This window comes from Oncorhynchus keta, chromosome 21 (genome assembly GCF_023373465.1).
Source record: "Oncorhynchus keta strain PuntledgeMale-10-30-2019 chromosome 21, Oket_V2, whole genome shotgun sequence".
Lineage (NCBI taxonomy): Eukaryota > Metazoa > Chordata > Actinopteri > Salmoniformes > Salmonidae > Oncorhynchus > Oncorhynchus keta.
The window spans coordinates 13886984-13908601 of record NC_068441.1 but is presented as its reverse complement, the minus strand read 5'-3'; the positions used below and the strand labels follow the sequence as shown (position 1 = coordinate 13908601).

Here is a 21618-nt window from a genome sequence, read left to right as displayed (position 1 = left end):
TTCAGCCTACACCAGCACTGGTATCAGGCTGTGTTAGTTAGCTAACTTTGCTCGGACTAAGTACATTTAGCTAGTTACCGAGCTGGTGATTAGCATTAACGGCTGACAATTTATTTTTGCCACAACTTGCTAAGAAGAGAAACTAACTGTTTGCAGACTGTAAGATACACAAACTAATAGGGTAATTTTAGGGTAATAGGGTAATTTTGGGCTCCCGGGTGGCGCAGCGGTCTAAGGCACTGCAAGAGGAGTCACTGCCGTCCCTGGTTCGAATCCAGGCTGTATCACATCCAGCTGAGATTGGGAGTCCCATAGGGCAGACACAATTGGCCCAGCGTCGTCCGGGTTTGGCCTTCATTCTAAATAAGAATTTGTTCTTGATGGACATGCCTAGTTAAATAAAGGCTACATTTAAATGTTAAACAAATTATATTCAGCAAATTGGAAAGGAGCATAGTTTTCACCAACACCTTGTTGCATCTGCAGCATTGACCATGCAGACTGTCACTGCATGTGAACTGCAAGTAGTTGTGACTCGTGGTAAAGTAAAACCTGCTTTCCATGTGTGACCGGGGTGGGGCTTGGTGTGGGTGGAAGGAGGGAGGGCGAGAGAGAGAGAGTAAGTAGCACACGGAGCAAACTATAAAAACAGACATTACACACGGTGTAACACAATTAACAAACCAAACATTGATATACTGTCATAGGTAACGTAAAAACCCCAACCAGTACATGCATCAACACCGTTCTACACTAAAAATACGGTATAAACCCCAGCCTCGGTAGCACCTCCCTGACACTACGGCTAGTGTTACTGACCCCCTTCTCTGACACACCACCCTCCATGTGACCTGAACCCAACAGCACACACGCCAGGAACTGCTGATCCCTGCCTGGAATTCCTGTCTCCTCAAGAGGATCAGGGTCAGTAACATTCCTAGTCTCTTCACTAACTGAAATCAACATGACATTTGACTTCAAATAAAGCCCATGCCATGAGTAAAACGACACAAGGAACCTCATTTAGAGTCAACTCCCAGACCTAGCATCAAACAGTGTTTGGTAAAAATTGGACGTTTGTCCTCTGGTGTTTCCAGAAAGGTGTCCCGGCAGACAAACTGCAGAAAAACACACACACACAGATGGTCAAGTAAAACCCTCTGTAGACCCTTTACTCTGGGCCATGAGGGGAGTGGGGTCCCACAGCAGCCCAGAGCCCACCTGGATAAACAGTGGTGGAAAGGGTTTAGGATGAGTCTCAGGCCCTCCCTCTCCTCCCTGACCTACATGAAGCCCCTGGGAAGCCCAGAGACAGAGAGGAAGGCTTAGGGAGACTGACTGACAGGGGGAGAACTGAGGCTCTACTGAACAGGGAGGGAGGGGTGAGGAAGGGTCAACAGCTGCTGACCCTTGCTGGGAAAAACTAGGCAGTCTTGGATCAAGCAGGAGGGCGAGGCTGGCTTGGATCTCTCCGTCTCTCAGATGCTAACTACAATGTCCCGCTCTCCCTTCCCCTCTCTTCTCTCTCCAAGTACAGTTCCTCAACCCCATTCTCCCACAGCCAAAATAGTCCAGCTGTGTGATACTCAGAGGATGGGCGAGGGGAGAGGTGGGGACTGGGGTGGGACGGGGGCTGTGATGTTTGATGTTGGGGGATGCAGACAATACGTTTGTTAATATAAAAACCGATTATCTCATTGCCAATGCAATTTTGGGGGTTGGCTTTCCCTCTCTCTTTGATGTCTGTGGTACATTCAACAGATCCCTTAATTCCAAATCTCATCATCCATTTAGCCATTTGATTTTCCTAGGGTCGATTTTGACACCGCTTTTGAGGTTGAGGGTGCTGATAACAAAAGTGTTTACACTACAGCCCATTCTCCCATTTCCACTTTGATCTGTGTGGATGCTACCTCGTTTTGATGTTGGGAATGAGGACAATAGAACAGTTATTTTAAATCATTTCATCCCATTAACCATGTGATTTTCATGGAGTTGTTTTGACACCTCTCTTTGAAGTTGGAAGGGCGGATGCCGGACAATGGAGAAGTCTCACTCTCCCCTGGCCCATGTGATTATATGGGGGTTTGGTGGCCTGCTGTGGCATTGTTGGAGCGTGGGAGCCCTGCTGCATTCTGGGAGAGCAGGATGCCAGGTGCATTGTGGGAGTGTGGGAGCCCCGGGCCGGTGTGGGGCCATGGCTGATCAGAGAGCAGTGATTAATCCAAGCCAAAGCCCCGCAGCCACACAGATTAGCTGGTTAGGGCCGCTCTGACTGGCTGATCTGCATGATGAACTCCACAAGTTAGAGGATCAAAAGAACCGTTGGGCGTGTGGGAGAGAGAACGAGTGATATTGGGAGAAAGACAGAGAGGTAGCGAGACAAAGAGAAAACAAGAAAGTGCCTGGTGTTGTCAGAGAGAATCACCACACGATGCTTCAGAAACTCCGTTGGAGGAGAGGAGGCCAGCTGGTTGAAGGGATAACATAAGAGTGGAGCACAGAGGCTGGTCTCACTGTGGCCATCATCTCTTCCTCTCCTCTCAGCCCAGAGAGAAGCCAGCGCAGGTCAGGGGATGGTGACAGACAACCCTCTGTTCTAGCACCCTTTCTCTCTCCTTCCGCTCTCCCCCTCGCTCTGCGGCTGCAGTCTCACACAGCACTGCTGTCAGACAGCATTCCTGCCCCTCTCCACCACAGGCAGAGGAATTTAGTCCCCACTTCCATCCAGCCAGGATCAGCCTAACAAACAGACCAGAAGGTGGGGGGCAGACAGGGAGCTGGGTGAGGTGGGGTTACTTGTGGGCAAAACCTGAGCTCCAGTACTTCCCACCTCAAAATGCCCGCCTTGTGGCGGTAACAGTGATGTCATCCTGAGCCAGCCCTTTCCCATCCCCCAACCCTTCCTGTCACCTTTTTACAGTAAGCCCTGTGAGTGACAGCTCCAGCTGCAGGTTCTACTCCTTTCAGCTCTGCAGCTTTGGAAAGATATGCCTCTTCCCATCATGCACTGAGCTTCCCATAGCAACAGGCTGAGAATCAGGCCAAAAAAAGAAGCTTGTCCTGAGCAGAGTAGAGCTACGAACTGCAGTCTCCTGAACTAGCAGTCACTTCAAACACATAGCCTAAATGAAAACCTTGAGGCTTTACAGTGACCTAGAATCAAGCAGAAAACTTTAAGAGGCAATGACAGATTTTTTTTCTTCAAACTAAACCTCCAACATACAGTTGAAATCGGAAGTTTACATACACCTTGGCCAAATACATTTAAACTCCGTTTTTCACCATTCCTGACATTCAATCCTCGTATAAAATCCCTGTCTTAGGTCAGCTAGGATCAACACTTTATTTTAAGAATGTGAATGTCAGCATAATAGTATAGAGAATGATTGATTTCAGCTTTTATTTCTTTCAACACATTCCCAGTGGGTCAGAAGTTTACATACACTCAATTAGTATTTGGTAGCATTGCCTTTAAATGGTTTAACTTGGTCCAACGGTTCAGGTAGCCTTCCACAAGCTTCCCACAATAAGTTGGGTGAATTTTGGCCCATTCCTCCTGACAGAGCTGGTGTAACTGAGTCAGGTTTTTAGGCTTCCTTGCTCACACACACTTTTTTAGTACTGCCCACAAACTTTCTATAGGATTGAGGTCAGGGCTTTGTGATGGCCACTCCAATACCATGACTTTGTTGACCTTAAGCCATTTTACCACAACTTTGGAAGTATGCTTGGGGTCATTGTCCATTTGGAAGACCCATTTGCTAGCAAGCTTTACCTTCCTGACTGATGTCTTGAAATGTTGCTTCAATATATCCACATAATTGTCAGTCCTCATGATGCCATCTATTTTGTGAAGTGCCCCAGTCCCTCCTGCAGCAAAGCACCCCCACAACATGATTCTGCCACCCCGTGTTTCACGGTTTGGATGGTGTTCTTCGGCTTGCAAGCCTCCCCCTTTTTCCTCCAAACATAACGATGGTCATTATGGCCAAATAGTTATATTTTTGTTTCATCAGACCAGAGGACATTTCTCCAAAAAGTACAATCTTTGTCCCCATGTGCAGTTACAAAACGTAGTCTGGCTTTGTTATGGCGGTTTTGGAGCAGCGGCTTCTTCCTTGCTGAACGGCCTTTCAGGTTATGTCGATATAGGACTCGTTTTACTGTGGATATAGATACTTTTGTACCAGTTTCCTCCAGCATCTTTACAAGGTCCTTTGCTGTTGATCTGTGTTTGACTTGCACTTTTCGCACCAAAGTACGTTCATCTCTAGGAGACAGAACACATCTCCCTCCTGAGCGGTATGACGGCTGCGTGGTCCCATGGTGTTTATACTTACGTACTAATGTTTGTACAGATGAACGTGGTACCTTCAGGCGTTTGGAAATTGCTCCCAAGGATGAACCAGACTTGTGGAGGTCTACAATTTCTTTTCTGAGTTCTTGGCTGATTTCTTTTGATTTTCCCATTATGTCAAGCAAAGAGGCACTGAGTTTGAAGGTAGGCCTTGAAATACATCCACAGGTACACCTCCAATTGACTCAAATTATGTCAATTAGCCTATCAGAAGCTTCTAAAGCCATGACACCATTTTCTGACATTTTCAAAGCTGTTTAAAGGCACAGTCAACTTAGTGTATGTAAACTTCTAACACACTGGAATTGTGATACAGTGAATTATAAGTGAAATAATCTGTCTGTAAACAATTGTTGGAAATATGACTTGTGTCATGCACAAAGTAGATGTTCTAACCTACTTGTCAAAACTATAGGTTGTTAACAAGAAATTTGTGGAGTGGTTGAAAAACGAGTTTTAATGACTCCAACCTAAGTGTATGTAAACTTCCGACTTCAACTGTGTCCTGTTTGACAGGCAGTTTCACATATCGCTGAATTAGAACTGTCACAAATCTGACAGAAAGTGCTTCGAGACAGTTAGCGAGAACACTACACAGCCTATTTTGAGGGGCCGACGGATGATGCGTAGGGAGAGGCACTGAAAGTGATGCATGGTGATGGTCAGTTTTACAGGAACCTGCTGGACTGTTACAACCACGAGTGAGTGCATTGAAGTGGGTGTTATACCAACAGACAAGCAGGCTGCAAATTGTCTTCAATGGTAACGGCTGAGACCGAACCTATGGACTTTCTCTCCTGTTTGAGGTTGAGTGAGATGATTGAATGTTCCTTAGCCACCATGAGAGGTGAACTGTCGGGAAAACAACAAATACTTACTCAGTAGGCCAAGCAAGCAGGACAGTGTCACAATTGTGTGTCTGTCTGTCGAGGGGGCCACTAGGCTCACAGCCCACACACACACACACACACACACACACACACACACACACACAGCGTCTCTTTCCAAATAGGGCAGTAAATCTCCTGTGAGATGCCAGCATAGGCAGTCCCTCCAGGCAGAGTTTCACAACTTTAACCAGGATAGAACCTTGGAGCACTTTCTTAGTGCTCCGCATGGTCAACGTTACACCATACGACAGTCATAGCATAGCAATTCAACTAGAAAGAGTGTCTCACTCATATTCTTGGTCATAACTCAACTTACACTCAAACAAACATTGACAATTTGGCGAGGGACAGTGTGATGCCAGCTTGACATCCTCATGGTGGTAAATTAAATGTGCACTCACAGGTAGAGGGAAGTGATCTGAGACACAGCCGGACCGAGATCAGGGATGGACGTCAGCTCATTATGGTCCAGGCGCCTGAAGGAAACAGAGGCAGCGATGTTAGAAGACAGAATGGATGGAGAGGAGAAAGTAACAGAACACTGTATTGAGATAACACTGCTGTGTATTGACTGACCAAGTTGTATTTGGAAGTGAACTTGAGGACATGAGGTTGCTTCACAGTGTCGTAGTCTAATAAGGAAGTGGATCAACATGGTGGCATGTTCATTCATCTGAATCATTCATATAGAACAGAATTGCTTGCGCGTAAAAAACATGGATGGATGAAGCCGTGTCAGGCTAGAGTGGGCGCTTGGGCTCTGACAGGTGTCAGTGTCTGTGGCCTCCCTGCCTGGGTTGAAGATAGACCCTCTTGAGCACATCAGATATTCACAAGCCAGGTTTCGGCCTGCGTGGTGTCGGTAGATGGAGAAAGCTTAATATCCTCAATTGGACTAATTTCAAGACAACACATCCAAGGATAAGTTAATGTATGTGACTGAGAATAAATGTACCATATATCAGTAAGGGGCCTACCTATTATGGTGAGAGTAAGTGATTGTGTGAGATGCCGATCTACTGCAGTGTTTGTTCAGGGTACTGTCCAGTAAGAACATCATTGATGCCCCCTCTAACGCTAGCATTGGGAAGCCTGCTAGGCCTATCGCTAAAATAAATCATTTTATTAGCCTAAACACACAACACTGCATAGACACACAGCCAGACATGCGCACGCACACTAGGAAGTGAAGGTGAAGCACATTGTGAGGAGATTTTTTGTTGTTGTTGTGTATTTAAAAAAAAAAATCTTTATTTAACTAGGCCAGTCAGGTAAGAACAAATTCTTATTTACAATGACAGCCTACCGGGGAACAGAACGACAGATGTTTACCTTGTCTGCTCTGGAAATCGATCCAGAAAGCTTTCGGTTACTGGCCCAACACTTTAACCACTCAGCCCCCTCCCGCCCCAATGCATTCATAGATTAGTTGTCTGCTTGCCAATCGATCCTATTCTGTTCTGAATGACAGCCATTGAAATGGCTGAGCCCAGTCCCCACACACACACAGCCAAGGGGAACTCCTGGTTGAGAGAAAATGAACACACACACAGACAGTGACAGAGAGAGGTCTGAGGTACTTACAGCTCTCGTAGGTTTGGGAGGTTTGAGAAGACTCCGACATCAATGGCTGTCAACTTGTTGTGGCCAAGATTTCTGAGGAACAAAACAAGCTGATTAGTCTTGTCGACACACACCACCAGAACCTTCATTTCATGTGTTTTTTCAACTGTGCCACCTCCCTATAACATTGTGACAACCCTGTATTCCCATTTTAGTTCTGTTTCAGGGGTTCCCAATCAATAGTGTGTCTGGCTTGGTTTACACCAGGGCCAAGCAACTGGCGGCTCTCAGATCAATATAAAAACAAAATGTATACATACATTACACAATGTAGCCCACAGCCATCAATCTGTGTACAAGTCAATTTTCAGTTTAGAGTAACCATGCATTAAATAGCCACCACCTCACTGGCACGGTGATTAACATCAAATAGTGATTTGTTCAGAGATAGTGTTACAGTAGCCTGTTAACCCAGAAATAATATTTTGCCTAATTTGGTCAGATGCTTGATTAGGGTTTTGGTGATAAGCGTGTTAGAAATGGAGATTTCTGGTTTGCGAAGTCTTCACCCTCGCAAAGGATGGTGACAGATTCTACGGTAGCTTATCAGTTATGTTTACGTAGATCTGTCCACGAGAGATTACTTATAGCCAGACAGAGTTCATCAAACTGTAGAAAATCCTGTGAGCCAAATACACTCATAGACAAAAATGTCTCTCACAAACAAATGGCCGTACATATACACACACACACACACATGTTTCATCTCCTACTTCTTGTCAGCAGACAGTGGGGGCTGCAGTCTACTAGGGAAAGCAGTGTTTCAGTGAGGTCTGCTCTGAGACAAAAGGAGCCCACAGCCCTGGCTGCCTCCAGACATGAGAGATGGGCTAGGAATGTTTCACAAGCCTGTGGAGAGATGGCTGCTTGTTCCCAGAGTCTGGGGACAGATTTACCTGACGCACCACATTCCTGCTGCTTCCTCTGGTGGCAGGCAGCCTGCACAGCCTCAGCAGACCGCTTTGCTCTAAACAGGGTCTGGGAGACCTGCTCTTTCCAACACACTTTCACTACAGGTTGCCACAGGGTACGAGGTTAAACGAACCCATCAGACTTGAGAGAAAATTGGAATGATAATTTAAAAGAGGCATTCTTCAAATAGTCACAGGTCCCACGTTGCACAGCTGCCTCCCTTTCCAGCTTTCTGCCTACCCTTTTACCTCTCTCTCTATTCTAACACAAATCCTGCTCTCTAGCTCCCTCTCCCAGTGTCTGTGGAGATACGTTTCTCTCTCTACAGTAGGTGTGTGTGAGGAAATAAATGGTAGCGTGTACCCCGCAGGCAGAGCTCTGACAGGGCGGTGGGCTGATCATTGGCTGGGCCCTCCTGCCACCATTGTGCCAGATTGCAAAATTGCTGTCCCTGCTACAGGAGGCAATTACCTCATTATACTGAAGCAAAGTGAAAAATCCCAGGGTTTTCTCCGCCAGGCTGGGCCGGCCGGGGCTCCGAATATAACTGAGAACACCGCCGCAGGGCAGCGAGCAACACCGACCGCAGTAATCTTCCACAGAAAATCTTGGTACAAACGGAGGATAATGAAGCTTAGGCCTAACTGGAGGGCTCCTCATTACAAACAACCAATAAAACAACAACTCAGAGAGGAAGGCTGCTGTCATGCCCCCTAAAACAGGTTTCAGGTGTAAGAAAATGCTTGTGCTATGGGGGTATAGGATACTACAGAAATGTAAAACATGTCATTGTTTGCGGTTGTCCATTTAGAGTAGAGTGAAGAAGGAAGGTCACATTTGAGAACAAAACCTGCCGTACTGGTGCCGGAGGGCCACAATAACAAACAAACTGTGTGTGTGTGTGTGTCTGTGTGTATTCCCAGTATACCGATAGGCCAAGGGGGAGTGTTTATGCAACTTCAGAATTGTGTTCTCTTTATTGTGCTTCATTTTCTTGTTATCTGATCAGATAACTTTCACTGTGTTTTAACACCTACTGTATGAGCAGCCGGTGATAATGCCACCGTTTTCCTTCTCCTCTACAATCACGAGTAGAGGGGGTGGGGTTACGCCCCAATGACAGGAGCTAATGCTCTCCAGAGCCTGCCATACCATAGCAGCAAAAGAGTGGAAGGCTAGGGGGCAGAAAAAAGTCCTAAAGCAACTCAGCAAACAGATCTAGAGATTAAAAAGTAAGGGTGTGTAAGGGCTGATTTTCTTAGACATTTAAAAAAATATATCCTCAATTATCTACGTGGTCAATTTAACAGTCCAAAAACACATTTTGAAAGCTAAAATAAATCTGAGTGTGGCGAACACTATAAATATAGTCCTCTGCTGAAACTCAGGAATGGTGCATTCCACTGCATGGCACTGTTTATCTAAATGAGCAGGCTTGTTTAACATTAGTCAGCATGATCAAGACCACAGCCCAACGTACTTAGCAAGGTAATTCATGCCTAGCTTTCAACAAAATACTGAAAGACTTGGCCTGCTCTAGTCTAGTGTAGCCAAGTCCTGGCCTTAGGACTCGCCGACGTTCTCACCCTCATCGCCACAAGCCAGCCAACGACCCCTGCATTAAACCAGACCTAGCTCCTATCCACCTAAAGCATTTAACGACTTGTACAACCAGGATAACTGAGGTGAAGGTGGGAGTGGAGGATGGCCCTGAAGATTTAACTGACTTGTCTAAGAATTACAGTGGGGCTCCGGAGTGGTGCAGCGGTCTAAGGCACTGCTTCTCAGTGCAAGCGGTGTCACTACAGTCCCTGGACCGAATCCAGGCTGTAGCACATCCGGCCGTGATTGGGAGTCCCATAGGGCGGTGCACAATTGGCCCAGCGTCATCCGTGTTTGGCCAGGGTAGGCCGTCGTGGTAAATAAGATTTTTTTCTTCATATTACATTAGCATAATAACCTTTGCCAGCAATTACAGCCTCGAGTCTTGTTGGGTATGACGCTATAAGCTTGGCACACCTGTATTTGGGGACTTTCTACCATTCTTCTCTGCAGATCCTCTCAAGCTCTGTCAGGTCGGATGGGGAGCGTTGCTGCACAGCTATTTTCAGGTCTCTCCAGGGATGTTTGATCGAGCATTCAGAGACTTGTCCCGAAGCCACTCCTGTGTTGTCTTGGCTGTGTGCTTAGGGTCGTTGTCCTGTTGGAAGGTGAGCCGTCACCCCAGTCTGAGGACCTGAGCACTCTGGACCTCTGTACTTTTCTCGGTTCATCTTTACCTCGGTCCTGACTAGTCTCCCAGTCTCTGAAAAAGATCCCCACAGCATCATGCTGCCACCACCATGCTTCACCGTAAGGATGTTGCCAGGTTTCCTCCAGAAGTGACGCTTGGCATTCAGGCCAAATAGTTCAATATTGGCTTCATCAGACCAGATAATCTTGTTGATCATGGTCGGAGAGTCCTTTAGGTGCCTTTTGGCGAACTCCAAGCGGGCTGTCATATGCCTTTTATTGAGGAGGGGCTTCCGTCTTGCCACTCTACCGTAATGGCCCGATTGGTGGACTGCTGTAGAGATGGTTGTCCCTCTGGAAGGTTCTCACATCTACACAGAGGAAGTCTGTAGCTATGTCAGAGTGACCATCAGGTTCTTGTTCAACTCCCTGACCAAGGCCCTTCTCCCCTGATTGATGTTTGGCTGGGCAGCCAGCTCTAGGAAATATTGGTGGTTCCAAAATTCTTCCATTTAAGAATGATGGAAGCTACTGTGTTCTTGGGGACCTTCAATGCTGCAGACATTGTTTGGTACCCTTCCTCAGATCTGTGCTTCTACACAATCCTGTCTCGGAGGTCTACAGACAATTCCTTCGACCTCGTGGCTTGGTTTTTGCTTTGATATGCACTGTCAACTGTTGGACCTTTTATAGACAGGTGTTTGCCTTTCCAAATCATGTCCAATCAGTTGAATTTACCTCAGGTTGACTCCAATCAAGTTGTAGAAAGATGAAGAATGATCAATGGAAACAGGATGTCCCGAAGATCAATTTAGAGTCTCATAGCAAAGGGTCTGAATACTTATTTAAATACGTGTTTTGTTTTATATACATTTGCAAAAAAAAAAAAATGTTTTACCTATGTCATGAGGTATTGTGTGTCGATTGATGAGATTTTTTAAAAATTTAATTAATTTTAGAATAAGGCTGTAATGTAACAATGTAGAAAAAAGTCAAGGGGTCTGAATAGTTTTTGAATGTATTGTACATACTGGGCCTGGCCAATTTAGCCAGTGCCACTTCCCAGTCCACCTGTTGCCCTGAAACACAGTCTACTCTAGAGAGCTCAGATCAAATCAATAGCAACACAGTTTGGCAGAGCTCAGAAGGGTAGAGGTCAGCTATAGCAACATTAGCTTAGCCACTCTGAGACACCATTAAAAGCTGCAATAAAACTATAAATCCTGTGTGACAAAGTACACTGACATGCCTCGAAATCCTCTGAAAATACTTTAAGACTCCAATCGCACTAGACTTAAACCATTACACTACTACACTGTTGGAGCAACAGAAACCCATCATTACTACCTAAACAAAAGAGAGAAAAATCCTTATTTTGTATTCTGTCAAATAATAAATATAGGTTCAATTAAATAAAAAGCAGGGGAATGATATCACTTCTTATGACAATGCCCTCATAATCCAAGGCAGAATGCGGAAGTGAAGGGGGGTTGGGTTTGTAGACTGGAATCATCTTTATCTACCCATCTCTATTGCTGATAAGATGAGTGTGAACTTCGCTCTTTGGAAGTGTGAAGTGATGTCAGCGATAGGGCCTTTATGGTGCAGCTGGAAAACAGCAGAGCTTTAATGTGGTCCGTTTTCAAACAGCCATAAAATAGTTAAAGAATAACCTTCTGTTTGTGGAGGAGCTAGGAGAAGAGAGCTCCCATAGGCCAAACAGAGGGCCTATGGGCCAGACGGAGGAGTAGAGACCCCCCGTGTACACAGGAGTAATACCAACACCACCCCACCATTTTAGACTTCAGCAAAACATAGGCAAGAGAGAGGGACAAGACAGTGAAAGCAGCCACAAACATTTAAAAAGTTATTTAAAAAGTGGCACAGTATGCCTGCGTAGTATCTGTGGTCACAACTCAGCCTGGTGCAAACACCTACTAGATGTGTTAAATGTGCTGTAGTCGGCACATCTCTACAGAGCACATTTGAGAGCAGCAGATATGTGGGCTGATGGGATCAGCATATTTCATTGCATTGCAGATTTTCCGGCAGCAATTCCAGGCAACAAAAAAGGTCTGCTAGCTAGGCTACACCCTGTGAGCAAAGTTAAGTCAGAGGGAGAAGGTCTCTGTTTTCTGAAGTCTCTGAGGCAGGCACACATCTTGGAGCCATGGAGGGCCTTTCCCAGGGTGCTCTTGGTTAGGTACGGAGAGGGCAGTCCAAACAAACAGAGGGGGCATGGGGCTGCAGCACGGTCCACACTAGCATGAACTCAGGCCCGAAGATGCCAGCCAAGACGCATGAGGGGGGAGCACACAGCACACACATAGTCTCATGCGCGCACACACACACACACACACACACACAGACTGGAGTTTGATAGCAAATCCTAATGTGTTATATGGTCACCAGACTCCAAAAGGAAATTAGCCTTACCAATTAATCTGAAAGAACATAAGTCACATTTTGAGGGGGTATTGTTTCAGTTCCCTTTCCACAGGCCGCTGATCGTATGTACTGTACTTCAAAGTGAAGAAAATGACTGATCATTAGAATACGGACTTCCCCTGCCTAATGTTTATTATTCTTGCAAACAGAAACTATCTGCACTAATTACACCATCATCCATGGAGAGAGAATGGGGCCAAATACTGGGCCAAACTTTAGAAATAAGGTTATGTAGGCCTGTGTGTGTGGATGTATGTGCAGGTACTGAACCCCTCTGTTTCCTACTAAATCAGTGGACACAGGCCATTGGCGGTTTTTTGAAAGGCAAGAATGCTCATGGTTGCCAGACAGACAGTTTTGGGGGTTCTCCACTTCGCAGTACCAAGTAACTTTTTTTTCTAATGTCTTCTCCAAATGTCCTAACTCTTACCAGATGTACAGAATTCACAGATGATTCATCTATCAAACCCACTTTGTAGACAGCGGCTTAAACAAAAAAGAAAAAACAACTTGGCGCCCCAGTGTGTCTTAACAAAATGGCCATCTTTTCTGTTGACTCGATTTGTGTGGAATGACTTCTGGCAGTAGCCATTCAATGGTCATTACGGTGAACGCTGCAATGAGCTCACTTCATAACGTCATCAAAATGTAAACTTGTATCTTTAGTTATGAAAGGAATTCTTTACTCGCTTATTGCTGCTAATTCTTTTCTGTCTAAAGCTATGTATACATGCATACCGGAGGCAGGTAGCCTAGCTGTTGGGAGCGTTGGGCCAGTAACTGAAAAGTGTCTGGTTCGAATCCCCAAGCCAACTCGGTGAAAAATCTGTCGATGTGCACTTGAGCAAGACACTCCTGTAAATCGCTCTGGATAACAGTGTTTTGCTCAAATGTAAACCGTAGTCTAAAAGTTGACATTTACAATAAATGAGATACTTTCCCAAGTAAGCACTGATTATTTATTGTGTATCTACCATAAATATCAAACATTCACACTAAGGGGGAAATAATTATTTTTGGGGGGGGCAACGATAAAATCAGAGCACTATCGATATAATCTTAAACCCAGGAAATAATGACAATCCTGTTGCTTTATAAAACTCAGGGACATTACAGTCACAGGCTCAATAATCCATGACAATAAACCAATTCAGAAAAACCACTCTCAATACCACAAGATTACAAGACTGCTTAGTAAGAATTGCAATTGAAACCACAAGGGCCTCAGTCCTACGGTCAGTGTACACTGTGGATATGTCTACATTGGGTGAAGGAAATGGAGGAAACCAGTCTGGTTTTTACTTTTATTTCATTAGGGCAGTTTCATCAGCCATCAGTCATTCCTTCATTCATACCACATGGCTGATAATGCATGGTAACCATGGAGACAGACAATGGCAACAATGTTGATTACCAGAAAACAGCTCTCTCCTCAACGTGTTATTGGTGTTTATTTGCATGTTAGTTGTGGTTTGTTTCGGTCAGACCACTGAACTTTTACCCAATGGAACCCAACACGAACCAGACCGTGACAAAACATTTCCACCCCAACACCCCCTCAGTACACCCCCTCGGGCCAGGTGATCTGCACCCTGGACCAGAGGAACCACCAGACCAGAGCGTGTCATGAAACCACCAAATCAAACCCATTTCCTGTGGGCAAAAGCCAAAAGCAACCTCTGGGGGTGTTTACCAATACCACTGGATTAAGCGCGCAGGTGTATAACGCAGTAAGAGAACATTTGTCAAAAATCGAAGAGGCAGTGCATGGTTGGTTGTTGGTCGGGCTTGACATTTCTTACCCATATAGGAAACCACTCAGGAAAAGCTTTCTTGTAAAGGGATCAATCCAGAGACTGGATTTCTGTTAGAGTGAATCTAGCTCGGTGACACTGTAGGTCACAGCAGGGGAAATAACGGAAGAAGCAGAAAATATTTCTTCCAGACACCGTTTTCTCTCTACATCCAACCACATCGATCAAAGTCAACGTTAATAATGTTTATGCTTTCATTTACTTGTAAAACAGATTACATGGATGACACTGCAGGCAAAGACACTCTTTACACACATTACGGTGACCACGAACAAGATAAACCACCAGAGAGATTATCTGACCTAGTGAGAGATAGCCTGCACTGGATATCATTAGGCCATTCTTCAAATCAGAAGACTACGAAAGTACTAACGTAGGGACCCATCTAGGTGATTTGTTAACAGCCTTATGAGCATGAAAAATCACCAATGTTTAATACAAGACAACAGCAAAAATACAGAATACATTTGAAAATCTCCATTTGTTTAGAATTACTCTATTATATCTATCTATATATCCAGTTGAATTCAAAAGTTTACATACACCTTGGACAAATACATTTAAGCTGTTTTTTACCATTCCTGACATTCAATCCTAGTAAAGATTCCCTGTCTTAGGTCAGTTAGGGTGACCATTTTATTTTAAGAAGGTGAAATGTCAGAATAATAGTAGAGAGAATGATTTATTTCAGCTTTTATTTCTTTCATCACATTCCCAGTGGGTCAGAAGTTTATAAACACTCAATTAGTATTTGGTAGCATTGCCTTTAAATTGTTTAACTTGGGACAAGTGTTTCAGGTAGCCCTTCCACAAGCTTCCCACAATAAGCTGGGTGAATTTTGGCCAAAGTAGTTTGTTAATAAGAATGTTGTGGAGTGGTTGGAAAACAAGTTTTAATGACTCCAACCTAAGTGTATGTAAACTTCAGTCTTCAACTTGTATAACATATATATATATATATATACACACACACACATACACAAGTATGTGGACTAGAGGTCGACCGATTAATTGGCATGGCCGATTAATTAGGGCCGATATCAAGTTGTCATAACAATCGGTAATCAGCCTTTTTGGATTCCGATTACATTGCAATCCACGAGGAAACTGCGTGGCAGGCTGACCACCTGTTACACTAGTGCAGCGTCAAAAGGACCTTGTGGCTGCAAGGAGCCACAATGCCATATCTGCAGCATTTTAATTATCTTATAAAAAACAGACAATCAATACTCACTAGTTAACCTAGTAATATTATCAACCATGTGTAGTTTACTAGCTTGTCCTGCATTGCATATAATCCCTGCGGTGCCTGTTAATTTATCATCGAATCACAGCCTACTTCAACTTTGGCAAACGGGTGATGATTTAACAAAAGTGCATTCACGAAGAAATGCACAATCGTTGTACAAATGTACCTAACCATAAACATCAATGCCTTTACACAGTATATCAATACACAAAAGTATATATTTTTAAAGCTGCATATTTAGTTAAAAAAATTAATGTTAGCAGGCAATATTAACTCGGGAAATTGTGTCACTTCTCTTGCGTTCAGTGCAAGCAGTCAGGGTATATGCAAAAGTTTGGGCCGCCTGGCTTGTTGCGAACTGTGTGACCGTAATTCATTTGCCAGAATTTTACGGAACTATGACATAACATTGAAGGTTGTGCAATGTAACAGCAATATATAAACTTAGGGTTGCCACCCATTCTATAAAATACAGAATGGTTCCGTATTTCACTGAAAGAATAAACATTTTGTTTTCAAAATTATAGTTTCCGGATGTGACCATAATAATGACCAAAGGCTCGTATTTCCGTGTTTATTATAATTAAGTCTATGATTTGATATTTGATAGAGCAGTCTGACTGAGCGGTGGTAGGCAGCAGCAGGCTCATAAGCATTCATTCAAACAGCACTTTCCTGCATTTGCCAGCAGCTCTTAGCAATGCTTGATGCGCATTGGTTGGTGATGTAAAGCCACTGGACTCTGGAGCAGGGGAAACCCCCAAGCTTCACCATCTTGCAGTCCGATGGACGAATCTGAGTTTGGAGGATGCTAGGAGAACGCTACCTGCCCCATATTGCCATTTAACATATCTAAATATCCAGGATGGTCACATACTCCAATCCCCCCCATCTAATTCTCTCAATCCCTCATCTCTCCATTTTCTCAAATGGCCTCAAAATATCTCAACTCATCATGAGGGGCCGTAGTGGCTCCCCGGTCTGCGTACCCACATCCATACCCACACATGCAGTCAGAGCCTGCACTAGCCTTTTTGGGGCCCAAAGTGAAAATTTGTTGACCTCCAAACTTGCGAGCAAAATATTTTAGCGGCCACCCACTTGACAGCGGAAAGAAAAAAATACATTTTAGAGTTAGTTTCCTGCAATTCTACACATTTTGCACACGTAATCTTTGAGGTGTAGAGAAAATGTTGACATTTTAAAACACGTTTTCTGCTATTTTGCCTTGGGGTGGAAAGAATTGTTTGCAGTTTTAATATATCTGAATGAAGGTGAATAACAAAATCAATGGGGGGCCCCCTTGGTCGGTAATTCAACCATGATTACTACAGGTTTAGATACAAGACTTGACTAATTTACCAATCTAACAAAATTGTTAGCTGGCATGGGCTAATTGAGTGACTGTCAGTGCCTGACATAATGGGAAAAATTGCTGATGCACAACCAAATGTGTAAATTGCCCCTTGTGTATTCTATTATTCGAACTCTGAAGTAAGTGTAGCCTGCGACAGTTATTTTAGTTTTTCATTTTTGTAAATCGATCCACAAGCCTACAAAAGGGGGGCCGCCAATTGTCCATCCCTGCTCTAGCTGAATATGCCAACACCCGCTTGTTTCCTACTATCCCCATCAAGGTTGAATGTCACAGGGGAGCTGTAAAAACAGGGCAGAACATGGAAACTATTTTGACAACTGGAAGGCATTAAGGCTTGATTTTTCACACAGGCCGTGTCCAGAGTTTCCTCAGAAAACTCCCTCTTACTGACGGATATACTGCAGACAAGCACCCAGTCTCTGCCCTGTCTCCCCCTTACAAATCCCAGCTACTGTAGGAGTTGTCAGCACTATACTCACAATATATAGGCACATATAAAGATAACGACCACAGCAACACGAGGTCACCATTTTTTCCATTAGCAGTACATGAAGAGAATGTGAGAAAAACAATTATATCTTCATTTTTTTTTACATTTCAATATATTTTTAAATAATAGCCTATAGATTTCTTACTGATACTGCTATCTGGGGTCTTAGAAATTTTGAAAACTCAAGCCACCATGATAAGCTGACACTTGTCCATCGTGTCCTGACCAACACTGAGGGCATTTTAGCATTCTTCTTCAGAAGAGTCAGTTCAGAGCTACAGCAGCTCACGGTGAGAGTGGACCAAGCCTGTTTTTATAGACATCCAACAGTAATGTCTGCTCAGCCTCCACATTGCCTGATGACCGACCGCTCCTGCTGCTAGCTTCCACACAAGCAAGGGTTAAACATAACAGGGACACTTTATTCCCCCCACTAATTCACTTGGCGCAGGGTCTCGGAGGGTCAGAGAGACAAACACATTTGGTGTGAAACCCAGCATCGCCTGACTGGACAGGACACTCACCAAAAACCAAAATAAGGCCTAACTTTTTTTAAAACAATCATTATGTCTTATGGCTCACGCCATTGCAAAATGATTAAGATTGAGGATTAAGGTATTTGTTGATCAAATGTTAACATTTCATCCTTATGTGATTCATTCAACGAGTCTCTGCATACCTTCCTCCAGACCAAACCATGAGGCATATATTAATTTGATCCTAAAATACAGAGGTAGCTCCAGCCAACAAGCGATCGCCACCCCTCTCCCGACACAATGTGTGCAGTAAGCAGGCACCAGATATCACACAACGTTTGCATTTAGACATTTCAGATGAGAAACTTGTCCCACCTGCCCAGCTGTATGTTGTGTTCTTTTGTGTAGCTGTTTAAGCACTGAATACCATTACCTACATATGAGTTTTATGTTTTGCCATAAACAGCACTTGCACATGGCAAAGGGGTGTTTAAGGGCAATAAGGCACCCTGGACACAGGCATCATTATTAAAGTTAAGGACTTTTAAAAAAGTTGCATTCGTCACTTCCCAGGGGAAGTCAAACTGCCACACACAGGAACCTGAGAAGTCCAGAGGCCTTTGCTCTTTAACCCCCCCCCCCAGCAGAATAAAAGCCTGTTGTACAAAGAGTCCCTCGCTCTAAAATGGACCATTTGGTGATTTAGGTAAAACATTCCCGTTAATTAAACAGTTGAATTGTCCTTGAGGATTCACATTTGTCCAGGTCTCTCTTGAAAAATAGATGTTCATCTCAAGAGTCTAACATGGTTAAATAAAGGTAAAATAAAACAATTGCCATTGAAACTGTGGTCACACTGCTGGTTGAGCCAAAATGATGATTGAGAAAAAGAAAGCTGTCTTGTCTATAAAAAAAACATGGTGGGTCATTTCATGGGATGAGGACTGAAATGTTCTCAGTTTAAAAAAGAAAAACTCAACTGGCTCACTTCCTAAACGAACGTGCAGACAGTGTCCCCATTGTGGCAAACATTCTCTTGATAATCCATGCCTAATTTACAAGAAATCCAATTTGTAGGCCATGGCCACAAAACCAAATAGAAGATTAAGGGCTAATATGTGTCATAGATCTAATTGAATGAAGTGATGTTTAGACACAATGAAGAGTTTAAATCCAATGAGATTTAGTCAGTCAATTTCTCTGAAATGTTTTGCCCATATAACTAAGGAGATAGTTTTGATTGACTGTTTTGGTAGTTGAAAAAGTTCCCATCTGAATTTGTATCTACTCTTTAATCATATATTTCTAATTGGCATCATGTAGGCCTAGTTATAGTTTAAGTTATGAAGGTGATTTAGGCTATTTCCTCTCAAATGAATATATTTCTGGTCACCTTTGAAGTTGTGTACACAGGTTGGGAGTAAGAGTAAGTCTATTATTTAAAGAGTTTTAACAAATTAAAGCAACTTGTTAAGCAGTTTCAGATTCCTTGCAAATTACAAAAATATATAGAGACATTTAGTAGGCTGTAACCCTATACCATAGTGTGATAATTGTCAAACAGTAATTATTGTTTTGACATTATCTATAGTTGTCCATCGGGATGGACTGGAGGTCTGGCATTTTGGCCAATTGCCAGATGGACTAGTCCATTTTTAGCCCAGCTGTCTAACGTGGGCTTTTTTTGCAGAAAGATTATCATTATCCAGCACAAAATATGGGCCCCAAGGAAAATATTGGGCCGGGTGTGGGGGCCTCAAGGAGGAAATTGGGGCAGGTGTGGTCCCAGTTCGCCCCTGTAGTCCACGAATAAATAGCCTATTAGGTTATGGTGTTCTGCAATGTTTTACATGTGAGGCATAGGCTACAAAATAATAAGACAACCATGCAATCAAGAAAATTTCCACACCATAAAAGCAAATTGATACATTCGCTTACGACCTTGCAACAAAGGATCCGCGAGTTGGTGTGGGCTACTTCGGCAACATTGTCTCTTATTCTGCTATGGGTTGAATCTCATCCTCATATGGGGTGGTCAATTAATAAGGCGGCTGGAGGCTACTTACAGGGCAACTGTCTGAATGGGCAGGTCCAGCGGTGTATCTGTCAAATCCAAATGACTACAGTCCACAGAATCTCCAGTGCAGGTACAGTTCTCAGCACATGGTAAATCGGAACTCAAGCCGTAATTGATTAACAGTTCCAGCGATAAAACTAAATAAAAACCATAGTGAGAAACCGATCCAATTCGTCCCAGGGACGCCGCCATTTTGTATCAAGTTTAATCGCGCGCTGGCCACTGATCTCTCGTCGTATCCACAAATTGGAAATCTGGTACCGTTTTAGAGATAGTGCGGTCTATTATATCACAAATTGCGTTGTGGTAAAATGTAGAAAAAAATAACACCTGTGGCGTGTACAACTGGTCTACTCTTCCAAATAAGCAAGTCGTTTAGACGCAAGTTCCCAGTCCAACTTTTGTCCAATGTGTGCTGAAATCAAAGGTGAATCACGGTTTACGAAGCAAGAAGGCTACAATAAACTTGTCAAGCAGACATAATTAAATAACATACAAGTAAATTGAACTTGTCCATAAAAGGTTGAAATGAGGATCCTTTCTTGGCAAAGCGATTAGTTTTGGGGAAACATCAATAGCCTAAAAATGCCAGAGAGAAAAACATGGCAAACATCAACAGGGGCTCTTAATTTAAGATTGCGTTCATGTCAAATATACATGTGACACACATTTTCCAAATACTAGCCTATGCGGATTGCATCGGCAGTGGCACTCGGAACAAACTCTTTAATGTATCTTCTCTTCATCGCACGCTTGGAATGTTGGCTAAAACTTTGACGGCGTTACTCTGGTACGCAAATGAAGCACTCGAAAGAGGTGAAATCGGTGCCGAAAACGAGTTATCGTTGACTTCTCGTTTATGGCGCTACAAAACACCCCAAAAAGTATACACTTTGTGCCGATTGATCCCAATTTCGCCGCACACTCGACGGGTTAGTGTAGTTCCTAGTAAATGCTTATCAGATGCAGTCTATGGTCAGAAAACCTCGGCGTTCGGAGCCTGGTTCAGTCCCAACTTCAGACCCTATCCACCATGAGTTATTTTTTTTATTTTTTTTTACTTAATTCTTTTCAGTCTTCGTTCCATAGTCCCACGTTGGATGCACAACAGCACTTGGGAACCTCCCATTTTGTCTTGCAATTGGCTCAAATTTGAAGAAAGGTTAAACTCCTAATCTCACTGGTTGTTGTGGATTCTACAGGCGTCGCAAACTCTGACTGCCAGTCAACCAGTCATTGACCCCACCCATGTTTCCCACCCCGGGTGTGAAACCGCACCACCTCCCTTCACTCTCACCGCGTTTTAAAGGGACAATGACCAGGTTAAAGCTCTATAATCGTTAATGATAGCCATCCAGAAAAGATAGCTGGTAGCCTAGCGGTTAAGAGTGTTGGGTCAGTAACCGAAAGGACGCAGGTCGGATCCCAAAGCAGACAAGGGTTGAACAATCTGCCTGCCCTTGAGGAAGTTGATTAATCCCCAACAACGACTGCTCCCCAGGTGCTGTGGACATTGATTAAGGCATCCCTGCGCCTCTGATTCAGAGGGGTTGGGGTAAATGTGGAAGATAAATTTCGGTTTGAAGCATTTAGTTGAATCCCCTTTCCCAGAGTGAAATTTCTGTAAATATATCATTTGGATACTATGAATAATGTAGTTTTCAAGCCT

The 21618-nt window shown here is 43.8% G+C and overlaps 1 protein-coding gene across 1 annotated transcript in view; it reads right to left on the bottom strand.

The window, feature by feature from the left end:
- LOC118400163 (leucine-rich repeats and immunoglobulin-like domains protein 1) overlaps positions 1–21170 on the bottom strand; it is a 52048-nt gene extending 30878 nt beyond the window's left edge. Inside the window, exons 1-3 of the mRNA XM_052473354.1 lie at positions 19939–21170; positions 6835–6906; positions 5652–5726 (exon numbers count right to left, since the gene is read on the bottom strand). Of these exons, the coding sequence (XP_052329314.1) occupies positions 5652–5726; positions 6835–6906; positions 19939–20141 (350 nt within the window). The 5' untranslated portion in view covers positions 20142–21170. The remainder of the gene's footprint in view (positions 1–5651; positions 5727–6834; positions 6907–19938) is intronic.
- Between the last annotated feature and the right edge of the window lie 448 nt (positions 21171–21618).